Genomic DNA, 24,608 nt, shown 5'->3' with positions numbered 1-24,608 from the left:
TACACAAAATGTAACAGTGTTTCTTTCAAAACTGATGAGCTACACTGAACTACTATGCCAGACAAGTGTTTTTCTGAGTAGCAGGATATAAAGCCATGAATTGTTAGCCCATATTCTTTAGCTTTAATCCTTATTAAATCCTTGCTTTGTAAGTTTTCATATATCATTTTCAACCCCCAAAACTGTACAAAGTATAGATCTGGTGAAATGACAGCACACAACCTAGCTGGTGGTGTTATCTCAGGGACACAGTAAAGGCTATGATGGATAGAAAATCAATAAAGCAGTATTTCCCACTTTATATAACAGTCATGAGCAAAATCTATTAATATAAACATTCACAAATAAACATATGTAAGTTCTGCATAAAATGCAATTACTAGTAGTATTTCAAATAATATAAATAAATATGGGGAAATATAAGCATATAATGATTTAGGATTTATTATTAATTAAGGCATTTAATTTTTATTTTTATAACTCAACAGAAACAAAGCAAGTGAAAGTATACTGGAAAATATCTATGAAGCAGTTTTGATGTGAAGATAGTTACAGACCCCCAGAAGTTTTTCCCTTTAGTAAGCAAAGGGAAGAAATGTGAATTATATACATTGCATTATATGCATTACACATTTTAAATTGATCATCAAAATCATGAGAGTCCATGCTACATTCCAACTATGCGGCCAAGGACAACTTACTACATGTCAGTACAGAGTCACACAGATATCTCCTGGGGTCACAGCTTAAAATTCACCTAATGCAAGCTCAGTGGGTCAGAAAATTCCACAGGCATATGGCAAGCTAACAAAACTGCTGTTCTGACAGCTCTTCAAAGAAGGAAATCAGGAACTGGAGACTGAGTGTCTAACAGACATGTCAATTCTCCTGCTATGATGTTGGATGCTCTTAAAAAAAAAAAAAAGAAGCTGCATTACAGGACAAACAGAAAGATAAAATCAAGCCCAAAGATTGTTCACTACCTTTGAAAACAAAAAAATACCATCTTTAATATTCATGTCTATATTTCACAAAAATTCATTCATAACCTAACAACAAAAATGACAGACCACATTTACCAAATAATGGTCTCCTTCATGAGACTGAACTTTCTGAATTTTCACTGATGACTTCTAAAAAACATTTGATGCTGTTTTCAACATATGCAGAGTACATGGAATAGCAGAGATCTGAATACCCAAATTACAGCCAACAGGTCATGCAATATAAAAAAAGCACATAGATGTGCTCTAGTCACAGACAATTTTTGATAACTTGAAAAATAATGATCAAGGAATCTATGAGTAGCATCAGGTGGTAGCAGAAACATAGACAACCACAGTTAGACTTGTGTTACAATGAAATCAATAATAAATGGGACTAGAGACCTCTATTATTAACAGGAGGCCAACACAGGCAGTCATTTCAGGAAAAATTAAAAATGTATTTTCAGGACATGGTGTATACATTACCTTTTTCTATTTCCCTAAATGCTTCTCTTGGCTAACAAGCAGCATTTCTCCATTGACCAAACTGATTTACAGCCAACTCACTTTCATCCATATCCCTATCTTGGTCAAAGCCTGGAAAAGCAATTATACTCTGCCATCTGGGCTGGATGAAAAGGATACAGAGAACAGAGATCAACAGCGTACTGATGACACTGGAGCCAAAACCTCCCACACTTTCCTTTACTATTATTTATGGTAATAGTATTATGGTGTGTACGGTGTTTTACAGGCAAGACTAAAGACAGAATTCTAGAAGGGAGAAAGAGTGGTGTTTTTCCACACACATTGAAAAAGCAGAGGCATGATCATCATTACAAATCCAACATGTGCAAGTAATTTGCTCTTTAAAATACTTGGGGATATCAGTGGGGGGAAAATGAATATACTGCCCATCCACCCTATCAGGTAAGTCTCTCTAAATAACTCATTGTCAATAAAAGTGAGTTATGCATAGATCTTTAATAATTAAAATTAAAAGCTGAAAGTAAATCAACTATTCTCCATTACAATTGCAATCAAAATCATCTTCTGTGTCCAAAGGCTGGGCCTAAAAGATCAAGTAAATCATGAATTTAAGTACAGGTGGCCCACCACTATGTTTTCCATAGCTCTCTTTCCAAAAGATACTGATTAAAATGACAGTATTTTAATGGCTTTTTGTTTCCTCACTGTTGGCAAATCATCCTTCAGGAGAATTTGAGATTTGTAGTTCTTTAGAAAAATAACATCTGTAAAGCGTTACCAGAATAATTTCCCAATAATGGTAAGGAAATTATAACTTTAGCACTACGCCATTCATGATGTTTTAAAAATCTTCCATTTTCACTATGAAATTAGTCAAATGTGAGCATATATAAAGAATATAGTTTTCTTCCTATTTAGCTGAAAATAATTAAGGGCGTTAAAAAATTTCCTTACATGAAATTTAAAAAATATATCATGGAAACATGAAAACATTGAAGTGGAACAAGTAGAAGAAAATATATTGGTACTGGAGGAACTATGACAAAGACAAAATCAAATTGGGAATATATCACTTCAGACTCTTTGAGAAGATTAAGGGTTTTCATGGCAAAATGATTGATGATATTTCCCAAATTTTATTGCTTTCACTTCTAGACTTTGCACATTTAGGAAGTTTGAGTGTTTTTTTTTTTAAACCTCCAGATTCTAAATAATAAGGTGGTCAACTGATGAGAAACAAATTTATGTAGCTGTAAAATTAGTAATAAGACCAGTATTAAGTAAGGACAAAAAAAAAAAAGGGAAAAAACATCTAATAGTACTAATATTAGCTGTACTTTCATTTTACTGTGACACATAAACATAACTGAGGGATTTTTCCAGTGCCTGACAATAGATAATACTAGTTATGGACTAAATGGCAATACAGCCAGACCACTCAATAAGCTCAAAATATCCTGAAATGTTCTTAATGATAGGACTCAACTGGACTTTAAAAATCCTTAACTATCTACACAGTTATGCTACAGGTGTCCTAGGTATCCCTGTGCAGTCAATGTATATATCCACATAAAATGTCTTAAGGCTCCCTCAACACAGCATGCAGGACACAGGACCTGTGGCTTTTTGGAAGCTGGAGATAAAGGAGGATATTATAGGGCATCTTACACGGTGTCAAGAATGAAACATGGCCAACTGAATGAAGGCACTTCTCAGCACTGTCAGCAATGGCCAAAAGCTTATTCAACAACACAGCAAATGGTAGGGGCACACGTCAGAGGCTAAGTGCAGGCACCCTTGTGCATTTGGGATGCATCTGACACGACCTCTAGCCACTGAGCCAGAAGGCACGAGTCTGCAGTAAATCCTGTTCAATACCTGCCAATCCTATAAGCCATCTCAGCTACCTTAGGGCATCTCACACGGCACCAGACAAGAGTGCTTAGGAAATTGAATCAAGTCATGAATATCAGAAAATTCTCAATCACCAGTTGATTCCTCTCTGCATAGCCAACAGCCAGCTGGCTTAGTAGCTTAACTTTCCACCATCTTCATTCATCCCATTTGGGCAAAAGTGGCGTGCCAAGGCCACTGAACTGGCCTATAATCTGTCTTCTCTTTCCCCAATAAAATATTCATGTACACTGCTTTATTTTCTATGAAGCTAATATATAGTCCAATTCAAATTATGTTTCCAGGGTTTTAAAAATTCAGCTGTGATCAGCTGCAGATTCTGTTAAATCTTTTCCCTAATCCCAGTGTTCCACATGACACACCTTCATCACTACCTTGTTCCTCCATTTCTCACATACTAACACCTATATTTAATCTCATCTTAACTACTTGCATTAAAAGTAAGCCCTAAAGCCACATACAGTTCCTTTCCAGATGCTGCTGTTGAATTATTTCCCTATGGGTTTCACCTAACATTCCGGCAATGTCCTCTGGCGCTTCAGTCCACACATCTCATCCATTCAAAGCCTTTAAACTGCTTTTTCCAAGAAACTCATAAACTAACACCTTTATTCCCATACAAAACAGCTAACATCTGTGGACAAAAAAAAAAACCCACTCAAACAAAGAAGAAATGTCTACCCAGCACAGTTTTTTCACCAGTGCACCTTTTAGCAGTTTCTGCATATAATAAATCTGTGTTTTTGTCACAAGAGCTGCTGAGAATGACTCTCATAAGAATATTTAATCCAAATAAATTCAAATATAATGCCACAACTGGAGTAACTTTCATTCATTTACACCAAACTGTAAAATAAATCTCCATTTAACAAGGGAATTATCTAAAAATAATATTGGCTATAAAAACATTCCAACAGTAAATATAATTTCCTTCTTATCACGTGCAGCATCTTTCTCATCTTCTGCAATATTAAACCTTTGTCCCAAATGCTAATCAAAATCTTCACCACTGACATGATACCTAACCCAGTTAAGTTATAGAAGTTAGGGAAAAAAAAGCTATGAGCTGATTACTTCTAACTGTAATAACTTAAGTTTGAAAGGCAACCCTTAAAACTGTCCGGGAAATAATTTTCTGAAATGTAAACCACGCGTTTAGCAGTTTTCCTCTGAAGTGACTCCTTAAAGGCCAGATAATAAAATATGTATCTGATTAATAACACCTTATATAATAAAGTTCTTATTATTCATTGTATATTATGTCCCTATCAACATATTACAAAATATAAAAAATCCTTCATCTCTACTGCACTGCTTAATTTTAAAGCGTGTGCACCATTGTGACATTTCTACCCCAGAAGGGCTATATAAGCATCCATTAACACAGCAGTAATATTTCCCTTTCTCTGAAAAGCACAAATCCTGAATCTGTTTTACAGGTATTTAGCACAGTATGAAAGTCTGATTTTGATCATGCTCTTATCACAGAAATTTCTGATCAATCAAGAAAGCAATTTCTCTCAGAATTCCAATGAGTTTTCCCTAAGTGACAGAAGATAGATGGATTAGATAGACACAGAGAACCTTTTCCTACATATTTCTGCATAATTTTTATTCCCACACATAAAATTATTATTTTTCTAGCATTTTCTGAGGATCAATTAATTGATGAGCCTTACTGAGTGCATAGTACTTCATAACATTGTATGTCAAGGTCCACATCTGCATTATCATGTGCACCAGCAAACTTTTAGGGTGGCACATTTTGCCCAGCAAGTTCACAATACCACACAACATCATCTCTTTCACACTTCATCTATCTTTTAAAATTTACATTTGGGGGGAAAGAAGGATGTTACAGAAAATATTATATCTTTGTTAAATGAATGAGAGAGATAAACAATAGAAGAGAATTCAACACAGCCTGAGGTACTAAATAATTACTTTTCTGAACCTCTCCACAGTTTCTTTAAACATAACTTCTTTCACATTTGACACATTAAAGATTCTCAACAGCCTTCAGTTCCTAAACTTTCAGAGAACCATCACCTTGTTTAAACACCTCAAATACCTATGTAGTGAAAGAAGTAAGGATGACAAGAACTCAGCTTTATCTCTGGACTATACCTACACTGCACCAGTTTCTTACTGCATGCTATTCACCTATAAACTGAAATTCCAACACATGCTTCCATAAACATGCGAATCTTTCAACACAGGTGCTGCAAGAGTTGAAACTCCCTTTTTCCTCAGAAGCACCAAAAAACAGTCCTATCATTAAAATGTAGAGAAAACAAGTAACTTCACCCTGGGTACTCAGCATTCCACCCTGACGCATTCCAGGAACTCAGCATTCCTTCTAAGTGGAAAAAAACCAACCTAAAAGCCACTGCAGAGACATCAGTTAATGCTGTTTATTAGTCAGCATATCAGAAAGTTAAAAACGAGAAAATTTGATTAATTAGGAGCAGTAAATGTTTTGCTTTATGAAAACTTCTATATCTGACCAGCTGGTACAGTAATCTTCTAAGGTGAGATTTCCTTACCTAAACTAAAAGACAGAAGATCCACAAATTGTAAATAAGAGTCTTATTAAAAGATATTCTAATTTATTTCAGTAGGAATTGAGATCTGAGTGATCTTCGGCAATTCACTTATCTTCACTCCCAGCCAAAGCAATGAGAAAAGACTTATCTCAAGATGCATGAATTGTAAAATGATTATTTGATATGTGGGTGTCTTAAATCAGTCCTCCTCCTTGAGCTGGCATGAGAGTAAATGAACATCACAGTGCCCATATTTAGGCTTTGAAGGAGATGGAGGTGGGAAAAGTCATAAACGGGATCTCAGCAAAAAGTAGATATGGGGTCTGAGCAAAAACTTCCTGTGCATTCTTTTACTTCCCAAATTTGCAAAGCAAATCCTTTACAGAATTTCCACCTTTATTATAAAATTTTAAATTCACTTAGTAATCCCAGTATAGCAGAGATCTCTATCAATTAAAAAGCTCCTGTTATCTGTCCAGTATTTACAGGCCAATGGTATAAAAAACTGAAAGTCAGTGACGCAGCTTAGGTGAAACCTACACTTTATCAGCTTTGGCACCCCTAACAAACCAACAACTCAGCCGTTTCGGACTTACTCTCTTCAATGTTCTTGAGAGCCTGCTCTGCAGCATATGAAATACCTGACTGAAAAAGTTGGCATGAGTCTAGTGACTTGATCTTCTGAAGGGGAAACTCCTCTTGACTTCAAAGAACATTTTAGAAAGAGCTCAGCATTGCACTCCAGTTCAATTCAGCGGGAGGGTGTTTTATTTACTATCTTCAGTGTCAGCATGTATCATGTCATTTGTCATTTCCAAATCCAACAAGAAAAACCAGCATGGTGATACAAACATAACAGATTGCTATAATTTGAATTATAATATCTTCCACTTTATTACTCTGTTTATTTTATTTTATATATATAATAATTATATTTATATATAATATATAAATATATTATTTCTATTTAGTAACTTTTTATGCTTTAAATCTTATAAAGACTACGAAAATAAATGTTCCTTGGAATCTGCAACAAAGAAAAAAAAATTCCCATTCTTGGGACATTCTTGTAATATACTCACTGAGAAAAAGATCCCATTTAATGAGTTCTGTATTGACAAGGCCTCTGCATATAGAAGAATAAAAAAGAGCTGGGAGAGTGTAGGACTAGAAACTGGGAACTTCAGTGATCACTCTTAGTGATCAATTAATTGGTCTTAGTTATATGAAAGACAACACAAGGTCAGCATGAAAACACAGAATGAGGTAAAAATGGTGGACAAAGGGAAGAGGGAAAAAAAGATCTTTGTCCAATGAAATTAACATACTTTCTCTATAAAGATTTCATTAAGTATCTTTAAATAAAGCCATCCCTTGAAAGAGTTAAGAAATGAAACATAAAGTCCAGGAAAACTACCTTGTGTTTCCTCTACTTACATACAATTTTCATCAGATTAAAAATAAAAAAAAAAAATTAAAAGGGTATAAAAAATGATGTACAGTAATTGTCACAGTAAATTAATTAATTTGCAATATTGTTGTCAGCAATTTTTATAGTACTTCTTAGCTTGAAAAATTAAATTAAAAACTGAAAATAGCCTAAATAGTTATTTGATGAGAGCCTGCAAATGTTAATTTATTCCTGGAATATATAATTACATGGAGATAAAAAGAACATGAAACACAGTATGTCTCAAATCAGTTGCTCTGAGGTGTACCTAAAATACTCAAATAAAAGAGATCTGCTGTCTCCTCCCAGACTGCATAACACCATGTGCCTCATTTTTGATGGTGTAATTTGCATCAAGAATCAAACATAAGTGAGGAAGACATACATAATTGTCACATGGACTGTGGGTTTTGTTGTTATGCTTGAGTTACTTTAAAAATAAATTTGAGAGGTTTCTAGCATATGTTTAAAACATGACAATTTGTTACTAAATCTAAATTAGCACATTAAAACTGAAAAAGTAAGACACTTGTGTGCATCTCTTGATCCAAGAGTGTCATGCAGTGAGGAGATGAAGAAATCTTAGTGTGTGCATTTTGAGTCTGAATATTTAGGCACGTAGCACATAAATCATTGGAATCAAGTCTCTGAAACAGAAGTTAGCTGTCTAAATTAGAGGACCCAAGTTTTTGCTCATTATTTGATAAATTTAGCACCTGGCATTTCTGTTCCCCCCCAGTTATAAAACTTTCCAATGGTAATATCCTGAACAACTGTTAATGATTCTGGATATGCATGCCATATGACAGCCTAAGTCTGTGACAGAAATCCTACAACATAACATAGCACACATTAGCATTATTTAGACAGATTACACTTCCTAGAGTCACAGTTATGTCCAGCAAAATAAGAGACTAGAGTCTTATTTTTGTCTTATTTTTGCTTTAATTGTTGTAAGTGTAGGTAGCCCTTACCAAACCATGACTCCTTATACATTCTTATTTTACTATACCCCTTAGTACACCTAGCTAGTAGTACATAAATGCAATGGTTTAAGAAAAAGATGCTTATAATTTAGTTGTGTTTAGCCACTACCCTATTGCAGAGTAGAATACCCGGTTTAAAGCAGGTGAATACTCACACCGAAGTTGACACTCTGACCTTAACAAAGTACTGTAAGCCAAGCAATTTAAAAAACTCATCATGGAATTGTCTATTTTAAAACATTTACATATCAATCCTCTACTTCTTATTATATAATCCTTAAAAGTTCTTAAAAACCAAATAATTTTCACTACTATGGAAACCACATCATATAATCCTTTCAGTAAACCTAAATCATATCCTCCTTACTGTGATTAAAAAGCTCCTAAAGAATTCTACCAATGGGTAATTTGTTTTTAAATTTCTACTTTATATTTATTATATGGCCTGAGTATAGGTGTGTATTTGTGGGTAGCAACATCTTCCTTTATTTTAAACAGCTGATTTCTCTTCTTCCCACCCTGCCCACACATCCTCCAGGTCTTAACACTAGATATCAAACATACCCAAGCCATTTTACATTTCACCTCCCTTCTCCCAATCAATGCTCCCAAATCATGCTCCAATTCCAGTGGTGCAAGACCTAATTTATCCCAGCTGGAATTCAATTTCTTGAACATGACTAACCAAAATGGAACAGATACAGTTTCTTTGCAATGTCATCAACATCTCCCTGTTTGACTGAAAACACTTGATCTACTCTGTCTGAGGACCTAAATCGATTTTTTTTTAAACAGCTATACTGGCAACTCATTGTCATCCAATGATTTGTGAGGATTCCAAGGTTCTTCTTCAATCTCTTCTAACAATAAAGTCAAACTTGCTAGTTTGGGTTATAGGTCTCAAAGCATCTAATCATTCTCTATCCTTGAATTTCATCCCAATCTTTTACACTTTTAGCCATCCAGCTCTTCCCCTGCTGTGTTCTTAGCACATTCCTAATGCATCAAAATTCTGTTCTAGCCTATGTGAAAACATTAAGTCTGGAGTATAAGACCAATGTCAATTACTCTCAGACCATCTTTTTTCCAGCAAGAAGGTTCCTGCTAAACCAGAGGACACCAGCAGCAGATTAACACCTTCCCTGCTGCTCCCTGAGCATTTCACAAAGCAGACCACAAAGTACATTACACACTCTGGTCAAATCCTGTGAGTCACCACTAGTAATGACCTTGATCTCTGCAGAAATCTCACCAACACTGCAGGATCTACAGCCACCTCTTTTCTCTATAGACACCAGCACATTTTACAGTTAAAAAAAAAAAAAAAAAAAAACAACCCATGTCTTCAACAAAATTACAGAAGTCTGAAGCAAACAGGTTTTGGTTTTTTTTCAGAAATTCTTCAGAATTTCTGGGGGTTTTTTTTCAGAACAGTTGTTTTTCAGAATTTTTTCAGAATTTCTGAAGCAAACAGTTAAGAAATTAAGAATATGGAGAAAGATGAACACACTGCAACAGGAGGAATGTGGTGTGTCATTGACCAATCAGGTGTTCAGTAATTTTTTGATGCAATATAGACTAGTCTAAATAAAACTGAAATAGGTATTAGTAACTTCTACAAATACATAGTAGAAAATTCTGTTTACTGTCTATTTAGCCACCTAGCCAAATTACCTATTACTTTTCATCCCTCATTTTTAATAACCTTACTACTCAAGCAAGTCTATCTTTTAAAGTCAAATATTGTTCTAAAAATACTGCAAAAATTGTTGGCTAAATGAAACAGAAAAAAGAAGGGAAAACAAAGACTAAGATATCCCACTACTCACTTTAGAACCCATTATTTCACCTCCAGTAGAACTTCAAGTGGTTAAACCTGGACAGGACTACAAATTAGTCAGCACAGTATATAACCAATTTATTATATATTTGGGGTCTTTAGACAAAATAGAATGGTTTTATTTTTATAAGAGCCCTGGCAGCAACATTTACATTTTACTTGGTGCTTAAAGAAAAATCCTGAGGAACTCCTGAAAATATTTCAGCAGGTAAATAAACTCTTTATCAGCCATGAAAGCATTAGTTCTGGGAAATGGTTCTTGTACCTAAACCCTCTTTCCTATTTTATTCCTTGGTGTACTCTCATAAATATCATTGCAGTGGTGCTGCCATAACTTTCTTGCATAGGCTGGTCATAAAAAAAAAACCCAAAACAAAAAGACCAACAAACCTTTTACAACCATTACTTGAGCCAGTATAGTTACAGATCACATAAAAAGAAACACTTTTTTCTTGAATGCAATAGGTATGGAATGCACTCCTCCATAAGGAAAACCTTTGTGGGTTGTTTAAGAATACATGTGAGAAATATGGAAATTTGAACAGATTCATGTAAAATCACAACACGGTAATGCAGAAGCAAATGAACAATGACCAACTCTGTATTTAATTAGTCTACTGTGCAGCTCAAACCCACATCAATGTGCATGGGGAAGATGCTTGCTGTATATTCTCATGGTTGCTGCTTACTGATGAAGACATCCTCTGTATCCTTGGACGAAGGAAAATGGTGATGAAAATAAAAGAAGAGCATTGCAAAAATTAAGCAAAATTACTGTGCAGCTCAAACCCACATCAATGTGCATGGGGAAGATGCTTGCTGTATATTCTCATGGTTGCTTACTGATGAAGACATCCTCTGTATCCTTGGACGAAGAAAAATTGTGATGAAAATAAAAGAGCATTTCAAAAATTAAGTAAAATGATCCATTACAATAAAGAAAACTTTTCTTTTAATCTACTCTTTTCTGAGATGTTAATGATTGTGTTTGACTGCAAACCTACTCTGTTGCAAAAGACTTTTCAAGTGCTTCATCTGATAGGGGGAGAGAGAATGACACAATCAAGTGGCATCTCAAGGTATTTTGAAGGAAACTTGAAAAAGTTAGATCTTTTGAAAGAAAATGATGCACCAAAATGTAGCAAGGGCACGTGAACAGAATTATAGTGCTTTGCTTCAGGCCTAGTACATAAAAGTCCATTAATTCTATTTTATTTTTTTACCATAAAAAAATCCACTTAAAAAAAAAGTTGATTGTTTTTCCCCCAAAATTTAATGCTGGACAGACACTATTCCCAGGGAAATATGATACCTGGAAGCTGTATGGGGCTTACCTACACAAAGCCCTACGCTCCCAACAATGTTGCTTTGGGTATTCCATATATGCATCTTTTGAGATATAAGGCTCAGAGCATCCAAAGCAAAATTAAAATGCTGCCAGTTTTCATACCACTCAGAACATTTTTCATCATCTCTCCACCTCTGAAGTCACATTGCTCCATAGGAATTAAATTTGATCAAATGCTTCATCTGATAGGGGGAGAGAGAATGACACAATCAAGTGGCATATCAACGTATTTTGAAGGAAACTTGAAAAACATTTAGATCTTTTGAAAGGAAATGATGCACCAAAATGTAGCAAGGGCACATGAACAGAATTATAGTGCTTTGCTTCAGGCCTAGTACATAAAAGTCCATTAATTCTATTTTATTTCTTTACCATAAAAAAATCCACTTAAAAAAAAAGTTGATTGTTTTTCCCCCAAAATTTAATGCTGGACAGACACTATTCCCAGGGAAATATGATACCTGGAAGCTGTATGGGGCTTACCTACACAAAACCCTATGCTCACAACAATGTTGCTTTGGGTATTCCATATATGCATCTTTTGAGATATAAGGCTCAGAGCATCCAAAGCAAAATTAAAATGCTGCCAGTTTTCATACCACTCAGAACATTTTTCATCATCTCTCCACCTCTGAAGTCACATTGTTACATAGGAATTAAATTTCCCTTCCAAAGAGTGCAGAAAAATGGAAGATGATAACAGAAGGCGCAACAAAAATCTATCTGAAAATAGAAGGATGCAACAAACAAGAGCTGCTCTTTAAAAAACAAAATTAAAAATTTATTTAAGTACAGTTTATTTTGTTCTAGGCTTGGCTTATGTTTTTGAAGGCTTGAAGCATTGACTGATTACTGGAGCTGGAGTTGGACTGAATGACTGTTCAGAGAGGATATGCTGGTAACTTCTTCTCCTACAAAGCCACATTTAGGGCAGTCATGGCCTGCGCTGTTGATTTGGCACCTGCCCGGGCGCCCCAACCAACCTACACTCCCTGCAGCCAGTGTCCACAGCTGCTCACAGCTCAGGGAGCGGAGGGTGAGCAGCCACCTCCACTCACGCGTCCGTGACAGCCCCGGCTCTCTCTGCCTCGCCCCGCACGGCTGCAGAGACGCTTCCCCCGACAGCAAGGGCACCCAAACTCGTCCCACACTGCCATTTCATCATTTTCACACCGGGAATGATCACGCGTGGCGAGGACCACTGCTGAGCGGGCTTGCCACTGCCTCACCGCTGTCCCAGCGCCACCCACCCGTGTTCGCACTGCCGGGAACACGGTGTAACACCGGCCGTGCGGTGCGGGGCGGACCAGACACACCCCAGCGCTGCGGGGCGCTGGGAAAGGGCCTCCCCCGCTGCTCCGGGCAGGACGGGAGAGGGGAGATGGGAGACAGGAGAGGGAGCCGGGCGCTGCCAGCGGGCAGGGGCAGCAGCGGCGCGGGGGACGTGCCTGAGGGGGGGGGCGGCGAGGGGGCGGCGGCGCCCCGTCCTCCCCCTGGCGGCGGCCGCGCCCCGTAGGGCCGGCCTCGTCCCATCCCTTGACCCGCGCCGGGCGGTACCTGCGCGGCTGGGAAAGGGCCTCCCCCGCTGCTCCGGGCAGGACGGGAGAGGGGAGATGGGAGACAGAAGAGGGAGCCGGGCGCTGCCAGCGGGCAGGGGCAGCAGCGGCGCGGGGGACGTGCCTGGGCCGGCCTCGTCCCATCCCTTGACCCGCGCCGGGCGGTACCTGCGCGGGCTGCGCGGCCGCGGGCGGCTCCGCGACACACAGCTGCTCCTTGAGGAGGTGCTGGTAGCTGAGGCAGTGCTTCAGCGCGGACGGCACCGTGCCCATGGCTCGCCCGGCCGCCGCCGCCGCAGGGTGGGCGCAGCCTCCCGGCCCGCGCGCGAGCAGCCCCGCGGCGCCGCCGCGTCCCCTCCCGCGCGGCTGCGGCGGCCGCCGCCGCCTCACGCCCGCCGGCCGCGGGGCTCGCCCCGTGCCTCTCCTCGCCTCCTGGCCCCCTCGCCTCCTGCTCCTCCTCGCCGTCTGCCCCTTCTCGCCTCCTGCCCCCCTCGCCTTCCCGGACGAGGAGCCGAGCAGCCTGCAATCGCGGGGCGTGCGTGCGGGAGAAACCGCTGAGGAGAGCCGGGAGGGCCGAGCGTGGGGACAGCAGCCGAGCTGCCCCGCACGGCCGCGGGACACCGGGCCCAGCCCGACCTGGCAAGCAGGTGGGGAAAGAGAGGTGCAAGGAGAAAGGATAGGGCTGCTTCCACACCAAGCCTACGTGTCCTGTTCGGCATCCCTGGGCTGTGCAAACGATACCTGATAAACCAGATCGTGCTCGCTCGGGCAGTAGGTGACACGAGGCTTCGTGCGCACAATGGCATTTCTGCTTTCCGTTTAGACAGCAAAAACTTAGAGCTTTACAAATGTAATACTGTTCAGGTTTCGACAGCTCCCTCCACAGCAGCAAGTTGTATTTTGTCTGCTCCCTTAGGTTCATTGTGTCAACCAACTTTCCAAACTCCTCTCAAGCGAAATTTGTTTCTAAATCATCCAATTTCTGGGGTATCAGGGATATTTTGTTAAATTTATTAACCTTTCCGTCAATCATTTTCTACAAAAGATTATCAGGTTTACCACCAACTCTCTGTTTCAGTTGTTCGCTGATAGATATGATGCTCTCAAAGCCCCATTTTTCTTTTGCAGTTTTGCGTTTCATCCTTATTGTTGTGTGCATCTAAAAATTGTATTTCCATAGCTATTGAAAACCAAAACTGGATGCTGATTGATTGGCTGGGAAGCTTTTGTTTTTTGAAGGATAATAATGGCTTTTCAGAAATAAGATGTTTAAAATCCAGTGTAAAAATTTAAAAATATTACTGGTGGTCATCTCTGCAATTTCAAATCTGGCCACTGAAAAGTGCCAGGAAGTTTTGTCACTGACTGCTAGCTGATGCAGCTAGTATCTTTTCTGTCTTTTCCCAGTAAAATATTTGTGAATTCAACATTGTTTTATTTTCACAGTTCAAAATTCCACTAAGGTTTCCTTAAATGCTGACTCTAGGTATTTGCTTTGGTCTTGTTACCTGTATAGTTAGGAATGAAATATAGAGAAGCTGGCAAAAATATCATGCCTTCCTTTTTTGTCTCACAGTAAGAGAAAGAAAGTTTATCAATGATACGGTAGGTATATGTGAAGGGAAAGTCACTTTATTAAGATTAATAATTTCATTTTCAATTTTCTGTACACTTCATAGCCAGCTGGAAAAAGGATGACTGTAATCACAAGTTAGGAGTATGTCTGTGAATAAAATGTACCTCTCCTACCTAGCTCACCTGTTCTCAAGTTACTCCAGTTCCAAAGTCAAATTTCACATGGCCTTTAATTATCTTTCTTACAAATACCTTTGAAATTATCTGCATTGTAATTCTCTGCAGGTAGCTTATATCAAACTGCTATTTCTCCACATTAAATCCCTTCTAATGATATTGTTTTTATGTCTGTTACTGTTTTGTTTTTGTAGGGCTTAAAACCTCAGTAGCCTCTTCCAGCCTACATCCAGCGTGGATGTTTCCTATCACAAACCTGCTTCAGACTCAGAATGCCACCACATATATTCTAAAATTCTGAATTCCCGTGTTGTTGGGCAGAGAAGGAAAATATAACAGATGCATTCTAAAGTAATCCCAAACTGAGTTCAAATGCAACAGTTTCTCATTGTTTCTTTTCTGTTCTACCTCTTATTCTCTCTGCAGTCAGAATTTGTTTTTCACCCTTGCCAGTTTTGCACTGAATTTGTCAACTAGTCCTTCTAAATGCAAGGAGTTGTTTCAAAAACAATAGACGTATAAATATAACATGCTCATCTGAAATGTGCATGTTTCTTGGGAGAAGGGTGTGATAATCTTTCTATTGAAAACGGGCCTGTGTGTTAAAACCTCTAGAGCTAAAATGGATTGTTATTGCTGAACACGAGCCACATGGGACAGCACAGAGTGAGAGATGCTCCAAGAGGATTGCGTTTTAGGCACACACAAGCATCTTGATACTCTGCTTGCAGAGGCTACAAAACTATTTCACCCACTTTATGAGTTAACATGAAGGCAGATACCCTTGTCCTGTGATAGCACCAGTATATTTACTGACTGAAGGGTTGGCAAGGTCAGGTAAAAAATAATGGGCACTTCTGGCACATCTTTCTGTAACAGCATGTGGGCCTCTCATGGTCTGGACTTCTATGTGCCCTGTGCTGTTCTTTATTTTGATTCTGCGTATCTTTTGTTCAACAATGGCATTTTGGAACAACTTCAGTTTACTAGAACACATGGAAGGGCTCAGATGTGTTTAGTGCTGTATCAGGATAGTGAGTAGAAATTGTGCACAACTGGCTTTTGGCTTCCCATTTGTCTCTTAAAACTGTTTATCATTCTGATACTCCTCTGAATTTATCATTGTCATTGGCTCACGCTGTGTTCTGGTCAAAGGTTTTAAAACGTTTATTAAAAGGAATGCTTTTGACTAAAATAAATAATCTCTCATAGAAGTCATGCCATCAAGCTAACCAGATGGGGAAAACAGGCATATTTGTGTAGTATGCAGAGTAACTCCAAACACTATCACAAGAGATGTTTCTGTACTCCTTATTGTTGCCATGCAGTTACACAGGTAGTTGGCAGTCAGATCATTAGGAGTGGAAACATAAAGCTGTTGGATTTCCTGCAGTGTGACACAAAACCTTGGCCAAGAAAGGCATGGTAAAAATAGGTTGATCGTTTATAAGCATCTAAAAGAAAATAAGAAAGTTGTTTAAAGAGTGATTTGATGACAGCAAGAAGGACAGAATCAGAAGCAAGGGAGCTATTCATACTGATGATAATCATAAGTGCCAAACTGGCAAGCAGCCAAAGTGCCTACTAGGCAGGGATCAAAGACACATATGGTGAGTCTCAAACAACAAGTAAGCCATAGAATTCTGGCAAGCATTGCAGGAATAATATGCTCCAGCCCTGACAAAGATGAGGGCTAAAAGAAAAAACAATGGGGCTACCAATGCTGGATCATACCTCAGGGAAAGCAAAGCTTTCATCATTTCAGTTTTATTGGAGAAAAATGTAGATAACTTCTCACATATGGTAGGTCTGGTTGATCTAAATTGATGGGAAGTGTAACACAATGTTAAAAAATATCCTTTACCGTTGTGGCAGTAAATCAGTATTCCATTAGCTGCAGCATCATTCAGAGACAGCATTCTTCAGAGAGTTAGTAATAGATTTACTTTGCCAAAATAAAACTATATCCCAGGTGATAGACACCTGGCATTTGAAACAGACACAATCAAGAAGAAAAGTCCAAATTAATGTCTTGCCAGATGTTGGAGCCTGTTGTTTTCTATTTTTTCACTAATTTGGTCAGATGGCAGGGTTTATGACAACTAGATCACAATGTAAAACAAGCAATCACAAAAAGGGACACATTTTAACTTTATTCTCATGCTACTCTGCAGCATCAAAAAGGAAAATAAGGAAATTCTGTGAGTTCAGACCTGGTTTTGTAGTTATACATCCATACACAGTGTCATTAAAAAGGGGACGTGTCATAAGCTGTGATATTTTACTTTTGTAAAGGTCGCTGACTTTTACACTGGCAGGAATGGTACTCGGCAGCCCTTGGGTCTTTGGGTGGTCTCCAAAGTACTAACCCCGCATAGCTACCTAAAATTATTATGAGGCTTATCAAGGACAGCAGAGAATTGTAGCAGAAAGTGCTTATTTATGGATAACATTTTCCATTTGAGATATTTTCATAACTGACAGAAATGCTGATGAATGTGTTCCGTGTCTGACTCCATCATTTAGACTGTGATTTCTTTGTCTCAGTGACCTGACCTACCACTTGACAGTATCAGGAGAACCTATGAGCCAATTCCTGAATGGATTTTCAAGGTGCTACTGTGATATTTAAGAATATCTTTCCTTTTCAGAGCAAGTGTTTTGCCTCCTGTTATACAGACTTTGTTTCCATCTTTTTTTCACATCAATATACTTAGTATCTCCATCTCCACCTAGTCTTCTCTGCCAATAAATGCTGATGTGATTTCTTATAGGGATTATAAGGTGCAATATGCAGTAACCTCTGATTTCCTTCCTCTCTATATTTTTAAGAGACAACAAAATAGTATTGATTGTCAGTGAAGCCGGTTTTCGTGTTTTTCAGAAAAACCCTCTTACATCATGTAGGATAAACTATAAATTACTCTTAGAAAATGTTTATTGGATAAATAAATGCTGGCAACACTTTTATGCTATATCCATTTTTCGCAAATAGAGGGCTTTTATCAGAGTTTAGTCAAAACAGGACACAATAACCTCCTGAAAATTGTACCTGCAGTGCATTCTGGGGGTGGTGCTTTCCAACCATTAAAAAAAGAGTTAAAGACCTGAACCTTTTCTGTTCTCTTAGGGAGCAATTCTTCTAATTAGTTTTAGATTTATATTTCAGTTTCAAATGAACCATCTTCTACAAACCATATGCAACTTCTCTATTTCAAACTTGTCCAGCAATTAAAAATTAATTAGGCATTATCCAATAAAGCACAAATGCATGTGGATGCTACGAACTCTAAAAACTAAATTTAAATGTTATTTTTTTTAATTTTATTCTTCTAATTACTAAGTTAATGTGCAAAACATATTTTGTGGGCATACCAGGAATAAGTGTTAGGGTTTTTTGAGGCATTTGCCATATAACTGAACTTTTAAAATTACTTGCAGTATGTCCCAAATTGCTATAACTCATCATTAAATTATTCCAGAGCAATAGCAAGAGTTTAAATTATAGTATAGTGACCAGTATGACACTAGAATTTTTCCATTTCTTCTTTCACCAACATTACTCAACTCAGGACAAAAAAAAAAGAGTTTTCTGGTGCAGTATAAATGTGCGTAATTTGGCAACTAAACAGTAAAAAAGGCCGAGTTATTACTTAAGAGACAAAGCAAAGTTTGTGTGTGCACATAAAGGATGTGCTTGCCAAGGTAGTTTGCTCATGTTTAGTACGGCAGTTTAGTGTTTTTCAACTTACTTCATATCATTTTGCCTAAACAATGTGCAATTAAAATATATCCACAGTAACTGAATGCAGTTTTTAAATTATCAACACAACAAAAACTTTTGGACAAAGTACCACTGAATAATGAAAAATAAATTAGAATAGTGTGTAGTGTAGGATAAAAACAAATATCACATGTGCCATAATGCAAAGTAATCTGAGATCATCAAGTAGATGTGTGCATCATTTTTTTTCTCCATTTCTGTTTGTATTTAACTTCAGAGTCAGATTGAAGTTTTCGGTTGAGTCCTATGATCTAAAATCCTCTTTAGTAGTATGCATAAGTAGGACAAAGAATTGTATTTTTTGGCTTCAATAGTAAAGACTGAATCAGGCAAATGAATGCTGTAACTCTAGGGGAAGGGCTGACATAGGAATTACTGGAATGGTATTGACATTCAGAGATTTCCTTTTTAGCAGAATGGTAGCAACAGCACTATAAAGTGAAAAAACTTGGAAAAAGTCAGGTTTTTTACATCTTGTTTTGCTATCTTCATTACTAATGCAAGATTTAGTCACATAAAAATTGATGTTGCAAACTACTTCATGTTGCATTTGCAACAAGAAACACATTCTTGAATCCACAGCATTTCTAACAAAAATGTATCTGTAAACTTCATCTGGGCAGAAAAAACCTATGATACCTTTAAATTAAAATGCTCATTTCATTATGTGAGGCAGAATGCATATTACTTCTGTTTTGTTTAGGTCTCACAGTGTTGCATAAGAAATATTCTGTGAAACAGAACAGGTCTCTTTTTCATAACAAGTATGTCATTTGCAGTATCAACCATTCCATGCTAAGCCTTAATTTTCTCTTTCCCCGATTTAAAATACAGTTCATCTCCAAAGCAGATGTTTGTATACCAGGATGAGAAGAGATTTTTTTCACATACTACATCTGGGAGTTTTAAGGTGTATGTGTCAGTTCATAGAATTATCAGAGAATCATAAAATTGCTTAGGTTTGGAAATAATTTTAGAATCATTGAGTTCAGCCATTAACCCAACACTGCCAAGTCTATCACCAAAACATTTCTCTAAGCATCACAATCACTTGACAGCACAAGAAATAGAATTTTCTTAGGAAAAGTCATAATTTTCTCATTTTTCTGACTGCAAATAACGACTTTCAGAAGTGTTAGTGTGGCCCTAGTACAACAGGGTGCTAGTTTTGGGATGGAGTTAATTGTTTTCATCACAACTTGTATGGTGCTGTGTTTTGGAATTGTGATGTAAACAGTGTTGACAAGACACTTATGTTTATTCCTGATCATTGTCAAATCCTTCTCTGTTTCTCTCAGTGGTTGACTGGGGGAGGGCAAGAAGTTGGGACACAGCTGGGACAGCCAACCACAAAATGATCAACATACTGATAAAAGCTGAGGAAGGAGGAAACAGGGTGACATTCGGGTTTAGCATTTGTCTTCCCAAGTAACAGCTGTATGTGATGGAGCCTTGCTTTGCTGCAAATAGCAGAACACCTGCCTTCCAATGGAAAGTGCTGAGTTGATTCCTTATTTTGCCTGGCTTGCATGCACAGCCTGGCTTTACCTTTTAAACTGTCTTTGACCCTTACATATTGCAGATCCTAGTGCAGTGAGATTCTTTAAGATATATAGTTTTCCAGAAGGTCAACAGGTAAATATACTTTTGGACTTAAAACTATTGTGTTTTGGGGTTTTTTGGTTTGGGTTTTGTTTGTAGTTTTTTGGGTTGGTTATTTTGTTTGGTTTTTGGGGTTTTTTTGGGTAAACTTTTTTGTTCCTTTTCTGCTCATGCAGAACTTCAGTTAAAAATTTTGAGGTGTTTTGTGTCATGTCAAGGAACATCATTTGACACAATGCCTCAATTTTTATAAATCAGATTTGTTATTCTGAGCTCAAGGAGTGCACTAACAGAGATTGAAAGTAGTATGAGTATTTATCATTCTCTTTTACTGGGTGTTTTAAGAAGCATGAGCAAGGGGGAACAGGTCACCATGGTGTGCCTGAAGACCCAGTGCAGGCAGGAGATACAGCATTGCAGTGACAGAGGCAGTAGGACTGCTCCAGTGCTTGACAGCCAGGAAGGGGAACTTTAACTTTCTTTCACAATTGGTCCCAGAGAGACTTTGGCTCTTCAGCCTCATTAGCATCCATTTCCTGCTCCTTCCCATAGTGTTGTCACCACATATGTTCATGAGACAACGACCTTGTGTTCCCATTGTAAACACAGTGGTGTTTACCCATGTTACATCTGGACCTGATGTAGTGACCACTCTATTTAAGTTGCCAAAACTTTTCTGTTACAAAAGTATGTACAACTGTTTCTAAAAGGACAGAGATCTCCATGTCTTGTAGCAAGAATTTGGAGTTTAACAGCGGTATAGCCTGGAGTCAGGAACATATCCCCTGTTGCCTCAGTGAATATCACTTTAATTTCTAAAATGTTGAGAAATGTGATTTTTCTAGCTATGTTTTATTCTTTTATGTTTGCCAGAGACTAAAGCAGTTTAGTATTCCAGTTGTTCTGAGCAGATTTTTCTCTTGCATGTTACTCCAGCATGGGAAACAATACTGAACCTACATCTGGAGCCCACATAACTCAATTTCTGCCACTGCTCCACAACAAACACTCTCAAAGAGTAAAACTTAGTGAGACACTAAAGAGGAGTTCTGGAATGAAAATAAAGCTTCATGCTTTTGGGTTTCAGACAATCTCTTAAATATGAGGGTTTAGGATGAGACCTCCTTAATAGAGAAATAATCCAACATCTGCCTACTGTAGGGGTATTTTGCACCTTTATGTAAAACATCTAGTGCTGTCTACCATCACGGACAGGATTCTCTGCTTCAGAGATTACACATTTGATGCATACGTTTTTTATAGTATGGATAGAAAGTTCATAGGATGCTAATTCAGAAAATGTGAGTTCTAAAAGAATTTGGTTATACCTGTAGACTGTTTTATTTCTACTAAAACAATGATTTCCAGCAAGAGATCATTCAGGTAATGTGTATAAGATGCTAATGGTGAACATATGAAAATATAACCACACTTGCATGCTTGCCTTGAGACTGACTGTATCCAGACATCAAATAAAACGTTTCCTATCCCAGTTTATCAAAAGAGAATAGAAATGTGGTTAGAGAAAGGTAGTCAGAAAAAAGATCCATTTTTAAAAGCCTATTATTGACAAAAGAATATAAAATATAGCCAACCCTGTTCATTTTAGACAGAAAAAGCTAGGAGAATATGGTAGACAGCGTACAGGATCTCTTGCTGTTCTCTGTTTATCTGTGACGAGGAGTTAACATTGTAATTATGAAGAAATGCGTGCATTGTTAAAAACATTTTAAGAAAACCAAGGAAAATTTTTGTTTGCCATAGTTAGATATCTGAACAAATCATTGCCATAGCATTTGAATAGTGATATGGTACAAGGGGAGTTCATTCAGCCATTCTTAGAGGGAAGAGAGGTCAAAGCCAGCTTTAGCAGCAGATGAGTAAGTGGGGATCTCTGAAAGTGGAGGTAAAATTCTAACCAGGCATATATTTCTACTTCAAGGGATAAATTTGATAAAGGCTTCACCCAGAAAACAATTGTATGGAAAAAGCAAAAAGAGCTGAAATGTCCTTTCTGCTGGAAAATGTGCAGCAGTCACCTAAATTAATGAGCACTGCCTGATTAATAATTCACCACCATTATTCTCATTAATCCTGTAGTCTGTCCAGACAGATTTAGGATCATTCTGTAGAAATATAAATCACCTGTTTAGGGCTGTAATTGCTGCATTATAATCAAAATGTGGTTTGTCTGAAATGTACAGCCATGAATTATTGTGCAGCTGGTACTATATACAGACATGGAATGAAACAATTCATTAAAGAATTAAAGAAATACTAATTTTTTATTGTCAGTAAGCCTTAAAGGTCTTTATGAACAACGGCAGTGATTTGGGATTTCCAAACTACGAATCAAAGTGAGAGTGAATGAAGTCCACAATCAATGAGATGCACATTCAGGATTAACTGGGCATAAGTGGCCTATTATTCTACACATTCCAACAAAACATGGAGACTTGGAAAAAAAGGTGTTTGAAAAAAAACTTTATAAAAAAATATAATATGCCTTGCTTAACTAGCTTGTGTTGCTAGTCTGAGAGAAAATGGGAAGGAAATACTGAAAATGTATTTCCTAGGAATAATATCTTAAACAGTGATTCAGTTTTTAAAAACAAACTGCACATTTTATTTCCATACCATTAAGAAAATAAAGATTCCTTTGATTTCTAATACATCATCATGACAAATGAGAAAATTATGTCTTTTTAACCAAGGTTAAAATTGAATGTGCCACATTTTGCCTTAAAACTTAAAAACAAGATCTATGTCAGGCAGAGCGCTTCAAACTCATTACAGTGTTCTTATTACAGTGCATATTTAGGCAATTCTTAACTTGTAGGCATTATTTTCTTTGCATAAGATATCTTGGAGGCTAAGTGCTCAATAGAATTCTAAGAAGGACTACTGTCTACCTGCATGAAAAGATAGCTACAAAAGAAAGTTTATAAATATAATAATTATTTACCCAGTTGACACTAGGTGGAATTAGACTTCTACTTAGAAGCATATTTGTAACCAATGGGTTCCAGATCCTGAGACAGGTTACTTCCTAGATAGACCTTACAGCTGGTGTTAATTGTGTCTCCATATGGACAGAAAAGGTATCTTAATTAATACAGCTGATTTAAACAAAACACATAATGTGCACCAATATGCAATGTCATGTTTTTAATGTGTATACCGATCAGGTCATAATTTTAAAGATTTGATTCCTCCCTTTTGTGGTGCCATAGGTAAGCCCTTCCTCTGTAGCACTACAAAACATAAGACTATACAATACCTGAATTGGCAAAGTAAGCATGATAACATGAACAACATTTGCTCATTTGTGATTTCACCTAGCAACACAGTGACAGATGACAGCACAAGTCAGTGAAGTTGATGAATCTGTGGCTGTAATAAAGTCAACTTGCTCCTGAAAATGCTGCCTAGCAGTAAAGGATATCCAGGCAACAGGGGACACCTGACTTTATATGAGATATGAATCAAGACTTTGATAGTAATTCATCTTTTGGGGTGGCTGGGGGATAAGCAAGCAGAGCATCCTATTCTTGGTGTCACTCAGTACTCTGCAGAAGGAAGAGAGCTCAGTAGCAGCTGGTCATTGGGCTGGCTCCCATTCTTAGCCACTGGTACACTGCTCTGTGCAGAGAAATACCCTCAAAGCTATCATCCTGCCCTGTGCTGCCAAAATACAAGTGCAATGTAGAAGGAGTTATCTTGTCCTCAGAAGCAGGATTTGCCCCTAGGCAAAGGGAAAAAGGAGAAAAATATGAGAAAAAACCACTTTTTCCCCCTTGCAAAATAGGAAATCCTGAAATCCTGTGTAATGACAAGGTAGTTGGCCTTTGTACAGATGCTGCATCTAGGGTCTGGAGGAAGACAAGTTGCCACATGTTCACTTTTGCTCTACTCTTGCACTACCCCAACAAGTATTCATAGAATCACAGAGTCAATTAGGTTGGAAAATATTGTTTTGCAGGAGCAAGTTGCTTCACAGAAGGATTTTGTTAATGGAATAAGAAGTTTAATGTTATAAAAAAAAAAAAGGAAAACTGTTTTGTCTAGTCTTACCAGGTTAACGGGTAAAGCAAACACATAACTTGGTTCCTCTGGAATATGATCCTGTAGATTTCCATGTGTTGCTGTTAATTTAATGCTTTGTATGTACTTTTACAGCTGGATTCATGAGCTGAAACTGTTAAATTTAATTTCTATCAAGCTAAATAGCTTATGGTCTAGTTTTATTATTATTCATATTTCTGAACCTTAAGCAATAAGACATTGCCTGTAGGGATGTTTTAAACCCACACGTGACTAATCTGCCCCATGAGACCATGAGCAAAGGAGTGGCA

At 37.8% G+C, this 24,608-nt stretch overlaps 1 protein-coding gene across 3 annotated transcripts in view; it reads right to left on the bottom strand.

Moving 5' to 3' along the window:
• Nucleotides 1-13,464, bottom strand: part of HMGCLL1 (3-hydroxymethyl-3-methylglutaryl-CoA lyase like 1) — a 76,570-nt gene extending 63,106 nt beyond the window's left edge. For 2 of the 3 annotated variants that reach the window (XM_039730241.1, XM_039730266.1), the window contains exon 1: nt 13,284-13,427. In XM_039730241.1, coding sequence (XP_039586175.1) covers nt 13,284-13,388 — 105 coding nt within the window. In that variant the 5' untranslated portion in view covers nt 13,389-13,427. Of the gene's footprint in view, nt 1-13,283 lie in introns of all 3 variants that reach the window. The other variant, XM_039730250.1, reaches the window with a different exon arrangement.
• Between the last annotated feature and the right edge of the window lie 11,144 nt (nt 13,465-24,608).

This window comes from Passer montanus, unplaced genomic scaffold (genome assembly GCF_014805655.1).
Source record: "Passer montanus isolate IOZ18808 unplaced genomic scaffold, ASM1480565v1 scaffold11, whole genome shotgun sequence".
Lineage (NCBI taxonomy): Eukaryota > Metazoa > Chordata > Aves > Passeriformes > Passeridae > Passer > Passer montanus.
The sequence above is the reverse complement of the archived record's forward strand: the minus strand, read 5'-3'. Positions and strand labels throughout refer to the sequence as shown.